At 37.9% G+C, this 15505-nt stretch overlaps 1 protein-coding gene across 2 annotated transcripts; it reads right to left on the bottom strand.

The window, feature by feature from the left end:
* Nucleotides 1-955: 955 nt before the first annotated feature.
* On the bottom strand, nucleotides 956-9654 carry LOC139470942 (heparanase-like). Of its 2 annotated transcripts, none has more exons than XM_071253266.1 (10): nucleotides 9463-9654; nucleotides 8861-9024; nucleotides 8568-8741; nucleotides 7954-8113; nucleotides 4173-4223; nucleotides 3729-3929; nucleotides 3093-3207; nucleotides 2012-2124; nucleotides 1682-1825; nucleotides 956-1206 (listed from the first exon to the last, which is right to left on the bottom strand). In XM_071253266.1, the coding sequence occupies exons 1-10, from the start codon at nucleotides 9639-9641 to the stop codon at nucleotides 1056-1058; spliced, it is 1452 nt and encodes a 483-aa protein (XP_071109367.1). In that variant the 5' UTR covers nucleotides 9642-9654; the 3' UTR covers nucleotides 956-1055. The 2 variants fall into 2 exon arrangements, with proteins under 2 accessions (XP_071109367.1, XP_071109368.1); XM_071253267.1 differs by lacking the exon at nucleotides 9463-9654 and adding an exon at nucleotides 9326-9393.
* Nucleotides 9655-15505: the final 5851 nt, after the last annotated feature.

The following is a 15505-nucleotide window of genomic DNA, read 5'->3' as shown; positions in this document are numbered from 1 at the left end:
TTTGCAATTTCTACAGAAAGAACGTGCCGTGGACGTGAATCACTTTCTGCAAAGAGGATTGTTGTGTTTGGACGTTCTCCTTAGCATTGATGTAGTTTTTTTTAAAGTAGTAAAGTTTCTTTTGGCCGTCAGATTATATTTAGTGAGTGAGTGAGTTAATGCTTTACGTCACATCGGCAATATTTCTGCCATATCATAACGAGAAATTATACATTTTAAAATAAATATATTTTAACTAAATAAAAATCTGTCATCGACGGAGAGTAAAATCACAAGAATATCACAGATTATTATTTAAAACTAGCATAAAGATTATATTTAGAATATATTTCCGAAACACTTTGATTAAGTATTAGCTTACTATGTTATCGACAAATACAGACGCTGATATACACCAGTATGTTTTACATAATGCCCCTTGAACTGTAGAAAACGCTGCCATATAGTTCATATCATTCAAGTTAGTTTCCGCAGGTGAATCATATTACCACAACTTCTGATGTTGCGGCCCAAACATCCCAAATGTGAACAATAACATTCCGTATTTTTCACAAACAAACGAACGCTGTGTGGTGATTACGGTTGTCTTTTCTTTTTGTGGTGGTCAACGCGCCCTTCGTTTGAATTCTTTAAGAAAGGCCTTGAGCAATTATGCTATCATGTTTGCACGCACAATAGCAGGGCCATTTTGTTAATGCGTATGCTATGGCTTTCACTCTTTCAGATCCCATGAAAGGTCTACTCGTTTCTTGAACATGAATGTAACGAGAATGTGTGTAGTGTTGTGGAGTTATACATGTTCCTGTATCCCATTATCATCCGCTGAGGTCATCAGCTTTGAGACATTGAATTGATTGCAAAGGAGGGCATGGCGTTTCCACCTGAAAATACGACATGATTAATGCTATTTGCACTGCAGTTAGACACACATAATCGATAATTCACTTTTCTGGTTATCACGATTCTTTATTAGTAAATCAAATATAGGAAGTGTAGAGTGACAGTATAGAGTTTTTGACTTTCACTGATTCAATGTGTACTAGTATGTGTATTGATCATATACACAATTTAACTTTGGCATCGGGTATGACCACAAATCCTAATGACAAGGCAGGTATTGTTAAGTAGGATGTCAGTTTCAGGGGGTTAAGAGCGGGGAAAGCGTTGTTTATCAGATGAAGCGGACTGCCATTCAGCTGTACTACTCTGAAATAAGAAAAATTAAGAAACTTATTACTTTTATTTAAGTTATTTGTATGTATACAACTATCTTAAAGTTGAAGAAGAAAACATTTGAGATTCCGGTTTAGAAGTGGACCTCAGCAAGCCGGTTAAATGATCAATCTTTAGATTGTCTTGTCCAGATACGATTTACAGCAACAGAGGGGGTAACAACACACACACTCACGCATGCTTAGATTTAATATGATATGAATCACTGTATTATTATCATAAAGATACGTCGACAAAAATATACATTAGCTAATTTCATCATGATCTGCATTGTTGGTATGTGAATTAAGATGATGAAGTCTATAATATGGAATACCATGTTAGAGCAGAGCGAGTGTATAATGTGGACAAGATCTCAATAATTATTGAACACTTGTAAATTATTCATGCCACTAAGTTTAATGATCAAGCTTCAAGTTTGTGCACATGCTGAAGCAGGTGGTCTTACGTTGCCGTGATGTTGTTGCCCTGGGATGTGAGCCAGAACACATCCAGGTGTCTATCACCGAACTGAAGCAGACTGAAGGTGACGTTGTTCCGGTTCAGGTTGACGGCATACAGGACGACACTGCCACTGCCGTAGTCGTAGTAGCTGCAACACAAACATCACCCTCCAGGGCGGCATCAATCATAGCAGTCCAATGTATATTTCAATATATGTTTGAAGGTAAAACAACATCACGAACTACACAATGGTACGTACTTGGATATCATGACAAGGCGAATGCATTGCTTGGTACTACAAATATTCTAGAAAGGGCAATAGTGTTGTACGGACCTGGTCTGCTTGGCGCAGTGAGCATACACACGGACCGAGTTATCCGCCGATGTTGTCAGGTTGAACACACGTGAGCCGACTAGGCGTTTGTATAGAAGTGTAACCCAGTAGTCCTAAAATACAAAACACGTTTTCATTTCAGATTGGACGTTCATAAATGGTGACTCATTGGCAATTGACTTGATGACGGACCCTCAACAGGTCCTATGTAGCCTCCACATTAACCCTCAGCTGTGTTCCAACACCAGAAGTAGAACATGCTCAGAGCGCTCATCTGGACCGGCTTGCCGAATACATTCCCCATATATGTATAGGCACATTAACTAGCATACAGGACACTTTCACGACATTAATATATACGGTAAATGGCGAGTCATTTCCTCTTATCTGGTGCCTGGATATGAGTAAAATGTGTTCAATGAATATTAGGACAACGATTACCTTTTCAGTTTTCAGTACATGTGACGACAATGCCTTGTTGATTGTCTTTCTCGACGAACAACATCTCTAGTCAACCACGTGGTTACATATGATCAGAGGCCGTGGAGGTATGCTTGACTGAGTCTGTCTACAATTGTACATGACCATTACCTCGTCGCCGTATTATTTCAAACCTCGGTATCCTGTTGTTATAATTTCAGATTATTGCTTTGTTATGCTATTTGATAAAAATATATTATGAAATATTTAATCATTTTGGAAGTCAATAACAAGTCTCTAATTGCTCTGTTCATGGAATTACTAGTAGTATTTCATTCTTCAGATGATTACTATATTAAATTAATTTGGATGAAACGTGGGGAACGTCATTTCTGCAGATACGTGATGTGCACCTACTTTTCAGTGAATTCAAATCTTCGGGTACAGTGTGCATTAGTGTCATAGTAAGGTCAGGATAACTTATGCCACACACAAAAAACAAAATAAACATTTACTGTTGTACATAGATCGCGCCTTGAACAGTGTCAATGGATATGAACTCAAATGTTACATCACGAAGACAACATGACCCTGTTCTCAATGCCTAGTCACATGAGTCCATTTGGATTTCATCTACACTGATTTATAAAATGAAACTTACTGGGTTTGGGTCAAATGTGTTTGGTTGTATCAGACTGTTATAACTTCCATATAGATCTTGTCTTATAACAGTCTTTATACCAAATTTCGCAGCCACGCCCAACTTATCTAGCCACCTGCAATTTGAAAAGAAATAAACATGCGTACGTGTCACTTCCGCTTAATTTTCATTGGCTTTCATGTTCGAGCATCGGCACGCTGTCAAAATTTCCTTAACGATTCGGACATTCTGATGTTAACTCAAAACATATTTCTGAAATGTATACATCAGCTGCACTCAAAGTGACCTGAATGTTATATTATTTAATATGTAGCCACCAAGTAAGAAAACTGGCTATTAATTAGATGTGTATGTTCGATATGAGAGGGCAGAAAGATATATTAGATATATTTTAATGTCCAAAAAGACAAAAGGATTGGGCACAAGTGCACCATTTATTGCCGCCTTCTCCCTAAAGATACCAATGTAACAATTATTCCTGTAAACCTATCACCCTTGGTGACGGGGCTCCTGCATGAGCAAGAGCATATATACTCCATCATGCGTATGCTTTGTTACTGATTAGATTGGCCCCACTGCGGCGTTCTAAGGATAGCTCTATCTAAACTTTTCGCAGGTGACTGGATGAATACGAACATGAGCGCCGCCACGTATGTGTTGGACAATCCCGGTGATCCTGCCCCCTTGACCGTGGACGTCTCCCCTAGCCACACAGGCTTTGTCTTCACGTGGAACGTGGCCATGTCCACCGCGTCTATCACCTTCTTGATGCACTGGTCAAAGTAGTAGGGCTCCGTGAACATAACCAGATCAGCTACCTCGGGTGAGAAATAGTACCTGCAGAACACGCCTGTATATCAGTGCCCATAGCAATCTATCATTCTTTGATAACAATGTTTGCAACCGGTGTTTGCGTGAAGGATGCTTTTATACTTTTCTTTTTACCAAATGCCAGGACATCTGATGTCTCGTACTTGAATATCTGAAACCTACGGTTTGTAGGAAATCACTCGAGAACTATAAGTATAAATACTTGAAGGAGTAGTCTGTGATGGTAGAACCTTCGTATATGTTACTTACTGATGGAACGAAACTGCATCCACAGCCATGCCCCCATCAGTATCCAAATATCTGGACGGAAACATCACATACACACAGAAGAAAATACAAATTACATGTGACCGTCTCATTCTGAACTTAGTTATATGAAATCCAGGTATATTACATCATGTATAGTCAATGTTATCTACAAGTCGTCTAACAATTTAGAATATACATGAAAGACAATGTATACGAAATGGAAAAGTAACTGTACTTCATATAAAGTTCAATAAAAATACATTTATTCTGAAATTAAGTAATGCATCTTTCAATACATATTGATGATAACATCTCGACTTTAAGGTCGTGATTCACAATTTGCACGTCTATGTCAATACACGGCGTACACTTTGGATGTTTGTGTGTTTGTGGGAAGCATGGTATAGCTATCAGGTGCTCATAAAAACACTTTTGATCAACAATACATAAAGCTTATGCAATGACACGGCTTGCTGAAAATCATTGTCCAAGCACCGTGAACATGACTTGCCAAGGACCGGACGTCCACGTGTCACGTCAACCAGATAATCAATCATATTCGGTTGGTGCATCTACGGAACCAATACCAAACTGCCACATTCATAGCTCGGTCAGTTCCTTGGATGAGACCAATCAGTGGCAGAACCGTACGCAACCGGTTGAGGGAGCACAACATCCGACCCCGACGCCCAGCGATAAGCACAAGTTTGCCTACACGTCATCGCTAGGCACGCCTAGCTTGTTGTAGACAGCATTTGAGGTCCAGAAGACAAGACTGGGACAATAAACTGTTCACAAATAAGACCAGGTGTCATCTGGACATGTACAGCTCTGATGGTCGAACAGTGGTCTACAGGCGTCCAGGAGGAGGTCAGCGTCGTTTGGGAGTGGAAGTGTAATGGTAAGGCGTGGCATCACAACTCACGGGAGAACACAATTCATGACTGTTAATGGCAATTTTAATTGTGTACGCTACCGGGACAACATCGTTCGAGATTATGCTCTAACTTTTGTGCAAATGCATGAAAGTCCCGTCACGTAGCAATGTTGAGTTAGCATAACATTGCCGTACTCCCATGGCCGGCTGTTTCTCCCATAGAACATGTCTGGGATGAGATGGACCGACGCCTACGACACACTGGAACCAGCCAGTAACGCTAGCTCACATAGACCAATCGTTGGTTGACATTTTGAACAACATCCCTCCAATCATCTGGTGTCCTCAATGCACCGCCGCTGCCTCGCGTGTAACGAAGATTCAAGTCACACCCGATATTGACATTGTTATTTGGAAACCTCATGGAAACCTTTCCCAAATGAAACATGTTGCAGTTCTAAAAGTTTAATTGATCCGTTCTAAGAATACAACTTGTCAGGAGGATCCGTGTCACATAACATTCTACCATGACATTGATGAATGCTTGATTCTGATTGGTTAAAAAGAGGTTTCCTTTTTGCTACGGAAACCCCTTTCAAATATATTAAGCCTTTTCACACAAAAAACGTGCGTATGAATACATAGATAGCCTACATATCGATTCACAGAAAATGGCTGCCGATCGATCACCCCCATATGAACTGTAAAACATATCTATGTTTCCTCTAATACACGCTGGGTCTCTAATACCAGACAGGTCTCTAATACACGCCGAGTCAAGGGCTCTCGCGAAATTAATAGACGGCGTATAGTGTCAAATACAGGAAATACGGTAGTTTGATATCGGATGTTTGGTGCGTTCTAGGCCGCAACCCTGACTGCTACGATGATGACATTAAAAGATTTAACGAAGACATATCTTTTGCATACGAATGAAATGTTTATGAAACTGTTAGAGAAATGTTCTATGGTGACAAGAATCGGAACAATTTAAGCTATTTCCTCATTGAAACAACCGACAATGAAAGTAAAATATAACATTATAAAAATTGTTTGAAAAAACAACATCACATCATCAGGGATAGTTAGTCAACGTGTTAATGTTGAACAGCATCACACTGTGCATCAGTACTGGGTTGTCTTCTGGTTTCCTGGAATTCTTTAACAGCACTCTAGCTGTTACTGTTAACAATTTCTTTGGCAGCCATAACTGAGAGTGCAGTGCAGATACAGTGACAACCGGGACACGTTAGGATGGTTCTCATTTCAGGGTGGGGAGGTATAATTCAAAGATTCACACATTCGAAATAAGTGAAAGAGTGATATCTAATAAATTTTGTTGAGAAAATAATAATTGTTCATTTTTTTGGTAACTTTTTCTGAAACCCACGAACAAGTAATTTCATTATTGAAACAACCGACAATGAAAGTGAAATATAACATAATAAAATGTGTTTGAAGACATTTTATTCATGACAACATGGTGTTTACAAACCTTTTCCTGATCGATATCCATTACCATCTCCGTCAACCACCACCGTTAGAATTTGGCGGGAGGGGATTTGAAAGTGCATCAGAAAACACTCCCTTTCGAAAGTCCACAAAAACAATGTCCCAACTGAAGTGACAGCTTATCAAACTTGATGAAATTCATTTCAGAACACGCACAATTATGAAAATCATACACGACCTACTATTTATGGACCAGAAATGTCTAAGTTCTGTCACTATTTGGCTTTGGATCCGTGAAATCTTGAAATTGACAGGTCACACCATGCAGATTCCTCGTTTCAAAATATCCGGCTCGTCTGCAGCCTAAACAGCGGCTGTTCAGTCATACTCAGTTCCATTGGTAATCATATGGATGTACCAGCAGGCTCGATCAATCCCAGTAAATCTACAGGTAAATGTTGAACCACATCAGAGATTGGGGTTGTCATCTTGCTTCTTTTAACTAGATCAAGTTAATGTAAACACATGATTGTCAGCCATTGACAGCTGCGAGGTGTGAGTAACCGTGATTTAGGTCAAGTTCTGCCACATCCAAGTTCGGGGTGGAGAGGCATTTACTTTGATGTTATTATTGTTTACTGGGGGTAATTGCTATCTAACTAATAACTCTTAGACATGTTAAATGTATATTAGAATGTTAATTCATAAAGTTTGCTGTAGAAATGTATTCGTTTAGCATTTTAAAACCTTTTTCTATTACCCGTCACCCCTACAATAGAAATGATGGCATGTTCGATTTCCAAGAAATGACCTCTCACACAAATTTCCGAGAAACGACAGCCAGTCCACAGTGTTCAATAGTGTGCAACAGTTTGAAAGAAATTAAAACATCTCTCTTTGGATTAAGTTAGGAGTGTTATTTGTCAACTTCGTTTGAAAAACTATGTGTTTTGAACACTTATTGTGAACTACTCACGACTTTGGTTTTTTTAATCTTGAACTTTAGTAATATTTGTTACAAATATAACTACCTGTGACCACTTTTCGGAATGTTCTAAGATCGCGGACCTGTGCACCTGTGTTATTACGCGTTGCAAGAGAGCGCCGTTTTCAAAGCGTTGTTGCCGTCATGGTAGAATGGAGATAAACCTACTGTGTTTTGAAATTTGACGCAGTCCCATTGTAGAATAGAAACCTCTTCATTATAATTTGGAACCTCGCGCTAAAGCGCTCGGTTCAAAATTATAATAAAGAGGCATCTATTCTACAGTGGGACTACATCAAATTTCAAAACACAGTAGGTATATCTGCTAAATATGCTTTATGAGAATGTTGTTCGTATTATTCTTAACACATCCCTGCGATATAGTTACATGTAACTGCTTAAATACTGCTCATGTGTACTAAGGTAATAGTCACTTCATGAACGTCATCTGACATTTCGTCACCTACTCATCAAGGTATATGAAGGGTTTGGCTGTGTCTGGGCCTATGAAGAGCGTGTTGTTGTAGTAGGACATGTTTCTCAAGAGCTTCTGGAAGGTGAGTGCATCAGTTCCCATCTGGTCCGGATCGACGTATACTTCATATCTCCCCAGAAACTCGTCAGGCTCTGAAATCATGACATCAAACAGAAGCCATAACAAGTGAATAATAGGGTTACATTACATTCAGGTACATTCTCTTAGAAGTTGTTATCCTAAATATACTTAAAAGAAACAACAACGTGGCGACTGTAAACAAGATCACGAGGGTACCTGCACACGAGTTATAATGGAGCAATTTCTGTGGTGGGGGCAAAGTAGCTTTTGCTCTATTTTCACATATTTACTCAAATTAATGGTACATATTTGATCGTTTTTTGTCCGTATCTTAGTCAAATGAAATACTCCTCTTCGGTTATGCTGGGGTTTGTAAGAAACCTTGGAAAGGAAACTTTGGGACAGTAAGAACACGGGCTTTGCTCTCGATCTTACTTTCCATCAGCTTTCTGTCCTCGGGTCTTTCAATTCCAAGCATAACCAATGGAGACATACTTTCACATATCAGTACCAGCACACACATACCGTTTCCAAGTTCAATGCCTGCCAGTTTGTACCCTTTCTGTTGTGTATATCTGAGAAGTTCAAGAGCATTTGTTGGATCCCACTTTAAGCCATCCCTCTTCAGTGCGTTCAGTCCAAATATCAAGTTCATACCAGCTCTTCGGGAAAATTCGTTCAAAATATCCCAATCATTTCCTGAAATGCAACAATAAACCGGAAGGTAAGCAGTCAGCAAACATGTGTACAATGTCTCCTCCTTGGTGCTTCTACAAGAACTTAAACATGAACAAACATCAGATGAAATTACTTTTTACCTGTCATGGTAAAGTTTACAGGTGGGTCGAGATGTCCCCCTTCGGTCATATGTGATCTCACCATGGACAAGCTGCTGTTGAAAGTTAAAGCGTCGGCAGCATACCCTCCGAAACGCAGATAGCAGGGGGACAATCCGCTCGCAAGTGTCAGGACTTTGTCATTGCTAAATAAAGTAAAATGGTATTACATGTAAAACATTTGTAATCTTTACTTCAGAAATGGTATGTAACAAATAACATATAATTTGGATCTCATGTATGAGCTCTGTGTTGGACAAGAGAACATGGAAAATACAGTTCACTTGAATAACTACACATATTATCCTTTTGAAGGTAACTCCTTTAAGTATGTCTACAATGACACTGATTATCATGTATGTAAAAGATGCTTTGAAAGCAAATAAGAAAAACAAGAAATATTCAAGAATATGCTAAGTTATCTAATTTCACAAGTTATCACGTTACCATGTACATATCCCTTTAGTGTACATAGAATTTCAGTAACCTTTTCTGCATTGAAGTACATATAGGAAAGAACACAAGGGACAGGTGTTGTTGTTTCCGTGTGTCGTTACGATCTTGGGTCACACTGAGTGGCCTACCTGAAGTTAAGTCCCTCCCAATTGTTCTGAAGAAGGGATACATCTAATGCCACGCCCACAAATACAGTCTGGTTTATCTCCTGAATCACCGCGTCTGTCATGAGATTCACGTCCACAACGGTGCTTGGCGTCACAGTATACCAATACAGGACAAGCAGAACTACAGGAAGCCCAGACATGTTGCTGGAGACAGACACATGATAAAGGAAAGCGTGTATTCTTATCTGCTAAGTCCACGGCCAGGTCACAATCTGTACTTCTTCACAGCAGGATTGCCAAACTAAAAAAAATAGATTATTGCAGTTGGTGAAAATGAAGAGAGTCTATGGGCTTCTATATATATTATTTTTTTAAAGTTAATTGAACAACAGTTGTTTTCTGAAAACTATTTTCATTTCAGTGGCTTTATGTCAGTGCAGTTAACACAACGAACATGAAGGCATATTATTTCCTTATTCAATTATACAGATGGTGTAGCTGAATTAGTTTATGTGAATAATTAATTGCATTGATTCAAAATCTGAATGAGCATGAAGTCACATGGCCAGAGGGCTCAAGTGTCAAGGCAAGTCAGCAAACATGTATACAATGTCTCCTCCTTGGTGCTTCTACAAGAACTTAAACATGAACAAACATCAGATGAAATTACTTTTTACCTGTCATGGTAAAGTTTACAGGTGGGTCGAGATGTCCCCCTTCGGTCATGTGTGATCTCACCATGGACAAGCTGCTGTTGAAAGTTAAAGCGTCGGCAGCATACCCTCCGAAACGCAGATAGCAGGGGGACAATCCGCTCGCAAGTGTCAGGACTTTGTCATTGCTAAATAAAGTAAAATGGTATTAAATGTAAAACATTTGTAATCTTTACTTCAGAAATGGTATGTAACAAATAACATATCATTTGGATGTTGAGTTCCTCGTGTGTTTGAGTAAACACATGTGTTCCATACATACACATATGTTATGATCTTCTTTCTGCGTATGCTTTAACAGCATGCGTTTTATGATGCTGAATAACGTCACCTTGAACACTGTGCGAGACATGAATAAAACATGTAAATATACATTGGCAGCAACTACTATCTAACATGACATCTTACATACTATCCAACATATCATGAACATGACATCTAACATGAGATCTATCATGACATCTAACATGATATCTAACAAATCATCTTACATACCATCTGCCATGACATCTAAAATACCATCTAACATACCATATAACATATCTAACATGATATCTAACATATCATCTAACATACAATTTTACATATCATCTAACATACCCTCTAACATGACATCTAACATACCCTCTAACATATAATCTAACCTGACATCTAACATACCCTCTAACATACCATCTAACATGACATCTAACATACAATCTAACGTGCCATCTAACATGACATCTAACGAACATCTAACATACCATCTTACATGACATCTTACATACCATCTAACATGACATCTAACATGCCCTCTGATATATCACCTAACATGACATCTAACATACCATCTAACATTACATCTGACATGACATCAAACATGACATCTAACATACCCTCTAGCATGACATCTAACTAAAAAAAAATCTTACATACCAACTAACATGACATCTAGCATGACATCTGACATACCCTCTAACATACCATCTAACATACCATCTAACATGACATCTAACATACCGTCTAACATATCATCTATCGTGATATCTAACATACCCTCTAACATATCATCTTAAATGACATATAAAATGACATATAACATGACATCTAACATACGATCTAACATGTCATCTAACATGATATCTAACATATTATCAAGCATACCATCTAACATACCATCTCACATGGCAACTAACATACCATCTAACATACCATCTCACATGGCAAATAACATACCATCTAACAAACTATGTCTCGTGACAAGTAACATACCATGAAACATACCCTCTAACATACCATCTAACATGCCAAATAACATGACATCTAACATGATATCTAACATATCCTCTAACATGCCATCTAACATGACATCAAACATATCCTCTAACATGACATCTAACATGACATCAAACATACCCTCTAACATGCCATCTAACATGACATCAAACATATCCTCTAACATGCCATCTAACATATCATCTAACATGCCAAATAACATGACATCTAACATGATATCTAACATATCCTCTAACATGCCATCTAACATGACATCAAACATATCCTCTAACATGACATCTAACATGACATCAAACATACCCTCTAACATGCCATCTAACATGACATCAAACATATCCTCTGACATGCCATCTAACATGACATCAAACATACACTCTAACATGCCATCTAACATGACATCAAACATATCCTCTAACATGCCATCTAACATGACATCAAACATACACTCTAACATGCCATCTAACATGACATCAAACATATCCTCTAACATGCCATCTAACATGACATCAAACATACACTCTAACATGCCATCTAACATGACATCAAACATATCCTCTAACATGCCATCTAACATGACATCAAACATACACTCTAACATGCCATCTAACGTGACATCAAACATATCCTCTAACATGCCATCTAACATGACATCAAACATACACTCTAACATGCCATCTAACATGACATCAAACATATCCTCTAACATGCCATCTAACATGACATCAAACATACACTCTAACATGCCATCTAACATGACATCAAACATATCCTCTAACATGCCATCTAACATGACATCAAACATGACATTAAACATACACTCTAACATGCAATATAACATACCCTCTAACATATAATCTAACCTGACATCTAACATACCCTCTAACATACCATCTAACATGACATCTAACATACCCTCTAACATATAATATAACCTGACATCTAACATACCTTCTAACATACCATCTAACATGACATCTAACATACAATCTAACGTGCCATCTAACATGACATCTAACGAACATCTAACATACCATCTTACATGACATCTTACATACCATCTAACATGACATCTAACATGCCCTCTGATATATCACCTAACATGACATCTAACATACCATCTAACATTACATCTGACATGACATCAAACATGACATCTAACATACCCTCTAGCATGATATCTAACTTACCATCTTACATACCAACTAACATGACATCTAGCATGACATCTAACATACCGTCTAACATATCATCTATCATGATATCTAACATACCCTCTAACATATCATCTTAAATGACATATAAAATGACATATAACATGACATCTAACATACCATCTTACATGACATCTAACATACGATCTAACATGCCATCTAACATGATATCTAACATATTATCAAGCATACCATCTAACATACCATCTCACATGGCAACTAACATACCATCTAACATACCATCTCACATGGCAACTAACATACCATCTAACAAACTATCTCTCGTGACAGGTAACATACCATGAAACATACCCTCTAACATATCATCTAACATGCCAAATAACATGACATCTAACATGCCATCTAACATGATATCTAACATATCCTCTAACATGCCATCTAACATACCATCTAACATGACAACTAACATACCATCTAACAAACTATCTCACATGACAATTAACATAACATGAAACATACCATCTAACACATCATCTAACATGATATCTAACATACCCTCTAACATACACTCTAAACATGACATCTAACATGACATCTAACATACCCTCTAAAATGACATCTAACATACCATCTAACATATCATCAAACATGATATCTAACATACCATCTAAAATGACATCTTACATACCATCTAACATGACATCTAACAAACCCTCTCACATATCATTCACAATGACATCCAACATGACATCTAACATGACATCTAACAAACCATCTACCATGACATCTAACATACACTCTAACATGATATCTAACATATCATCTTACATGACATCTAAAATACCATCTAACATACCATCTAATATACCATCTAACATTCCATCTAACATATCATCTAACATGGCATCTAACAAACCATCTACCATGACATCTAACATACCCTCTAACATGATATCTAACATATCATCTTACATGATATCTAACATACCATCTAACATACCATCTAATATACCATCTAACATTCCATCTAACATATCATCTAACATGACATCTAACATACCGTCTAAAATACCACCAAACATACCCTCTAACATGTCAACTTACATGAAATCTAACATATCATCTAACATGCCATGTAACATACCATCTCACCTGACACCTAAAATGACATCTAACATACCCTCTAACACATCATCTAACGTGACAACTAACATACCATCTAAGAAACCATGTAACACACCATCCAACATGAATTCTAACATATCCTCTAACATACGATCTAAGATACCATCTCACATGACAACTAACATGATATCTAACGTACCATCTAACATATTATCCAACATACCATCTCACATGACATCCAGCATACCATCTAACATACCATTGTACATGACAACTAACATGACATCTAAAATACCCTCTAAAATGACATCTAACATACCATCTAACATATCATCTAACATGACATCTAACATACCCTCTAAAATGACATCTTACATACCATCTAACATGACATCTAACATATCATCTTACATGACATCTAACATACCATCTAACATATCATCTAACATGACATCCAATATACCATCTAACATACCATCTAATATACCATCTAACATTCCATCTAACATATCATCTAACATATCATCTAACATGACATCTAACATACCATCTAACATACCATCTAAAATACCATCTAACATACCATCTAACATATCATCAAACATGACATCTAACAAACCCTCTAAAATGACATCTTACATACCATCTAACCTGACATCTAGCATACCCACTCACATATCATTCAAAATGACATCCAACATGACATCTAACATGACATCTAACAAATCATCTAACATGACATCTAACATACCCTCTAACATGAAATCTAACATATCATCTAACATGCCATGTAACATACCATCTCACATGACAACTAACATGCCATCTAACATATCATCTCAAATGACACCTAACATGACATCTAACATACCCTCTAACACATCATCTAACGTGACAACTAACATACCATCTAAGAAACCATGTAACACACCATCCAACATGAATTCTAACATATCATCTAACATACGATCTAACATACCATCTCACATGACAACTAACATGATATCTAACGTACCATCTAACATATTATCCAACATACCATCTCACATGACATCCAGCATACCATCTCACATGACATCTAACATACCATTGTACATGACAACTAACATGACATCTAAAATACCATCTAACATACCATCAGGAGTGGTCGGGTTGTCTAGTGGTTAAAGCGTTCGGTCGACCAGGGTTCGATTCCCGACATGGGTACAATGTGTGGAGCCCATTTCTGGTGTCCCCCGCCGTGATATTGCTGGAATATTGCTAAAAGCGGCGTAAAACCATATTCACTCACTCTAACATACCATGTAACATGAATGTAACATAAAATCTAACATACCATTGTACATGGCAACTAACATGACAACTAAAATACCATCTCACATGACATCTAACATACCATCTAACATACCATCTCACATGACAACTGATATGACATCTAACATACCATCTCACATGACATCCACCATGTCCCCTCACATGACATCTGACATATCATCTCACATGCTGATAATGTGTGTACTTATATTGTGCTAGGTTCAAACAGCTAACATCATTCCCCCGGTCAGTGGATCAGTGTACACTCCTGGAGAGTATACCATCCAAGCGCTAGAAGGTTAACTGCCACGTTACCATCTCATGCTACTGGATACCCATTCACTGCTGGGCGAACAGAGGCACATTTCGAACTAAATCACTTGCCTAAGGGGACACCACGTATGCTTCAGTGTGGGGACAGGAGTCAAGCTGCGGAGAACGATGTTGCTTAACTTAACCTGATCA

This window comes from Haliotis cracherodii, unplaced genomic scaffold (genome assembly GCF_022045235.1).
Source record: "Haliotis cracherodii isolate W230 unplaced genomic scaffold, xgHalCrac1.p SCAF_21, whole genome shotgun sequence".
In the NCBI taxonomy this organism is placed as follows: Eukaryota; Metazoa; Mollusca; class Gastropoda; order Lepetellida; family Haliotidae; genus Haliotis; species Haliotis cracherodii.
The sequence above is the reverse complement of the archived record's forward strand: the minus strand, read 5'-3'. Positions and strand labels throughout refer to the sequence as shown.

Coding starts and splice junctions, on each gene's coding strand:
- LOC139470942 (XM_071253266.1), bottom strand. CDS start 9,641: ATGTCTGGGCTTCCTGTAGTTCTGCTTGTCCTGTATTGGTATACTGTG. Junction 4,224..7,953: donor CCCTTCATATACCTTGATGA/GTAGGTGACGAA, acceptor GTTTCCGTCCAG/ATATTTGGATACTGATGGGG. Junction 1,826..2,011: donor CACTGCGCCAAGCAGACCAG/GTCCGTACAACA, acceptor TTTGTGTTGCAG/CTACTACGACTACGGCAGTG.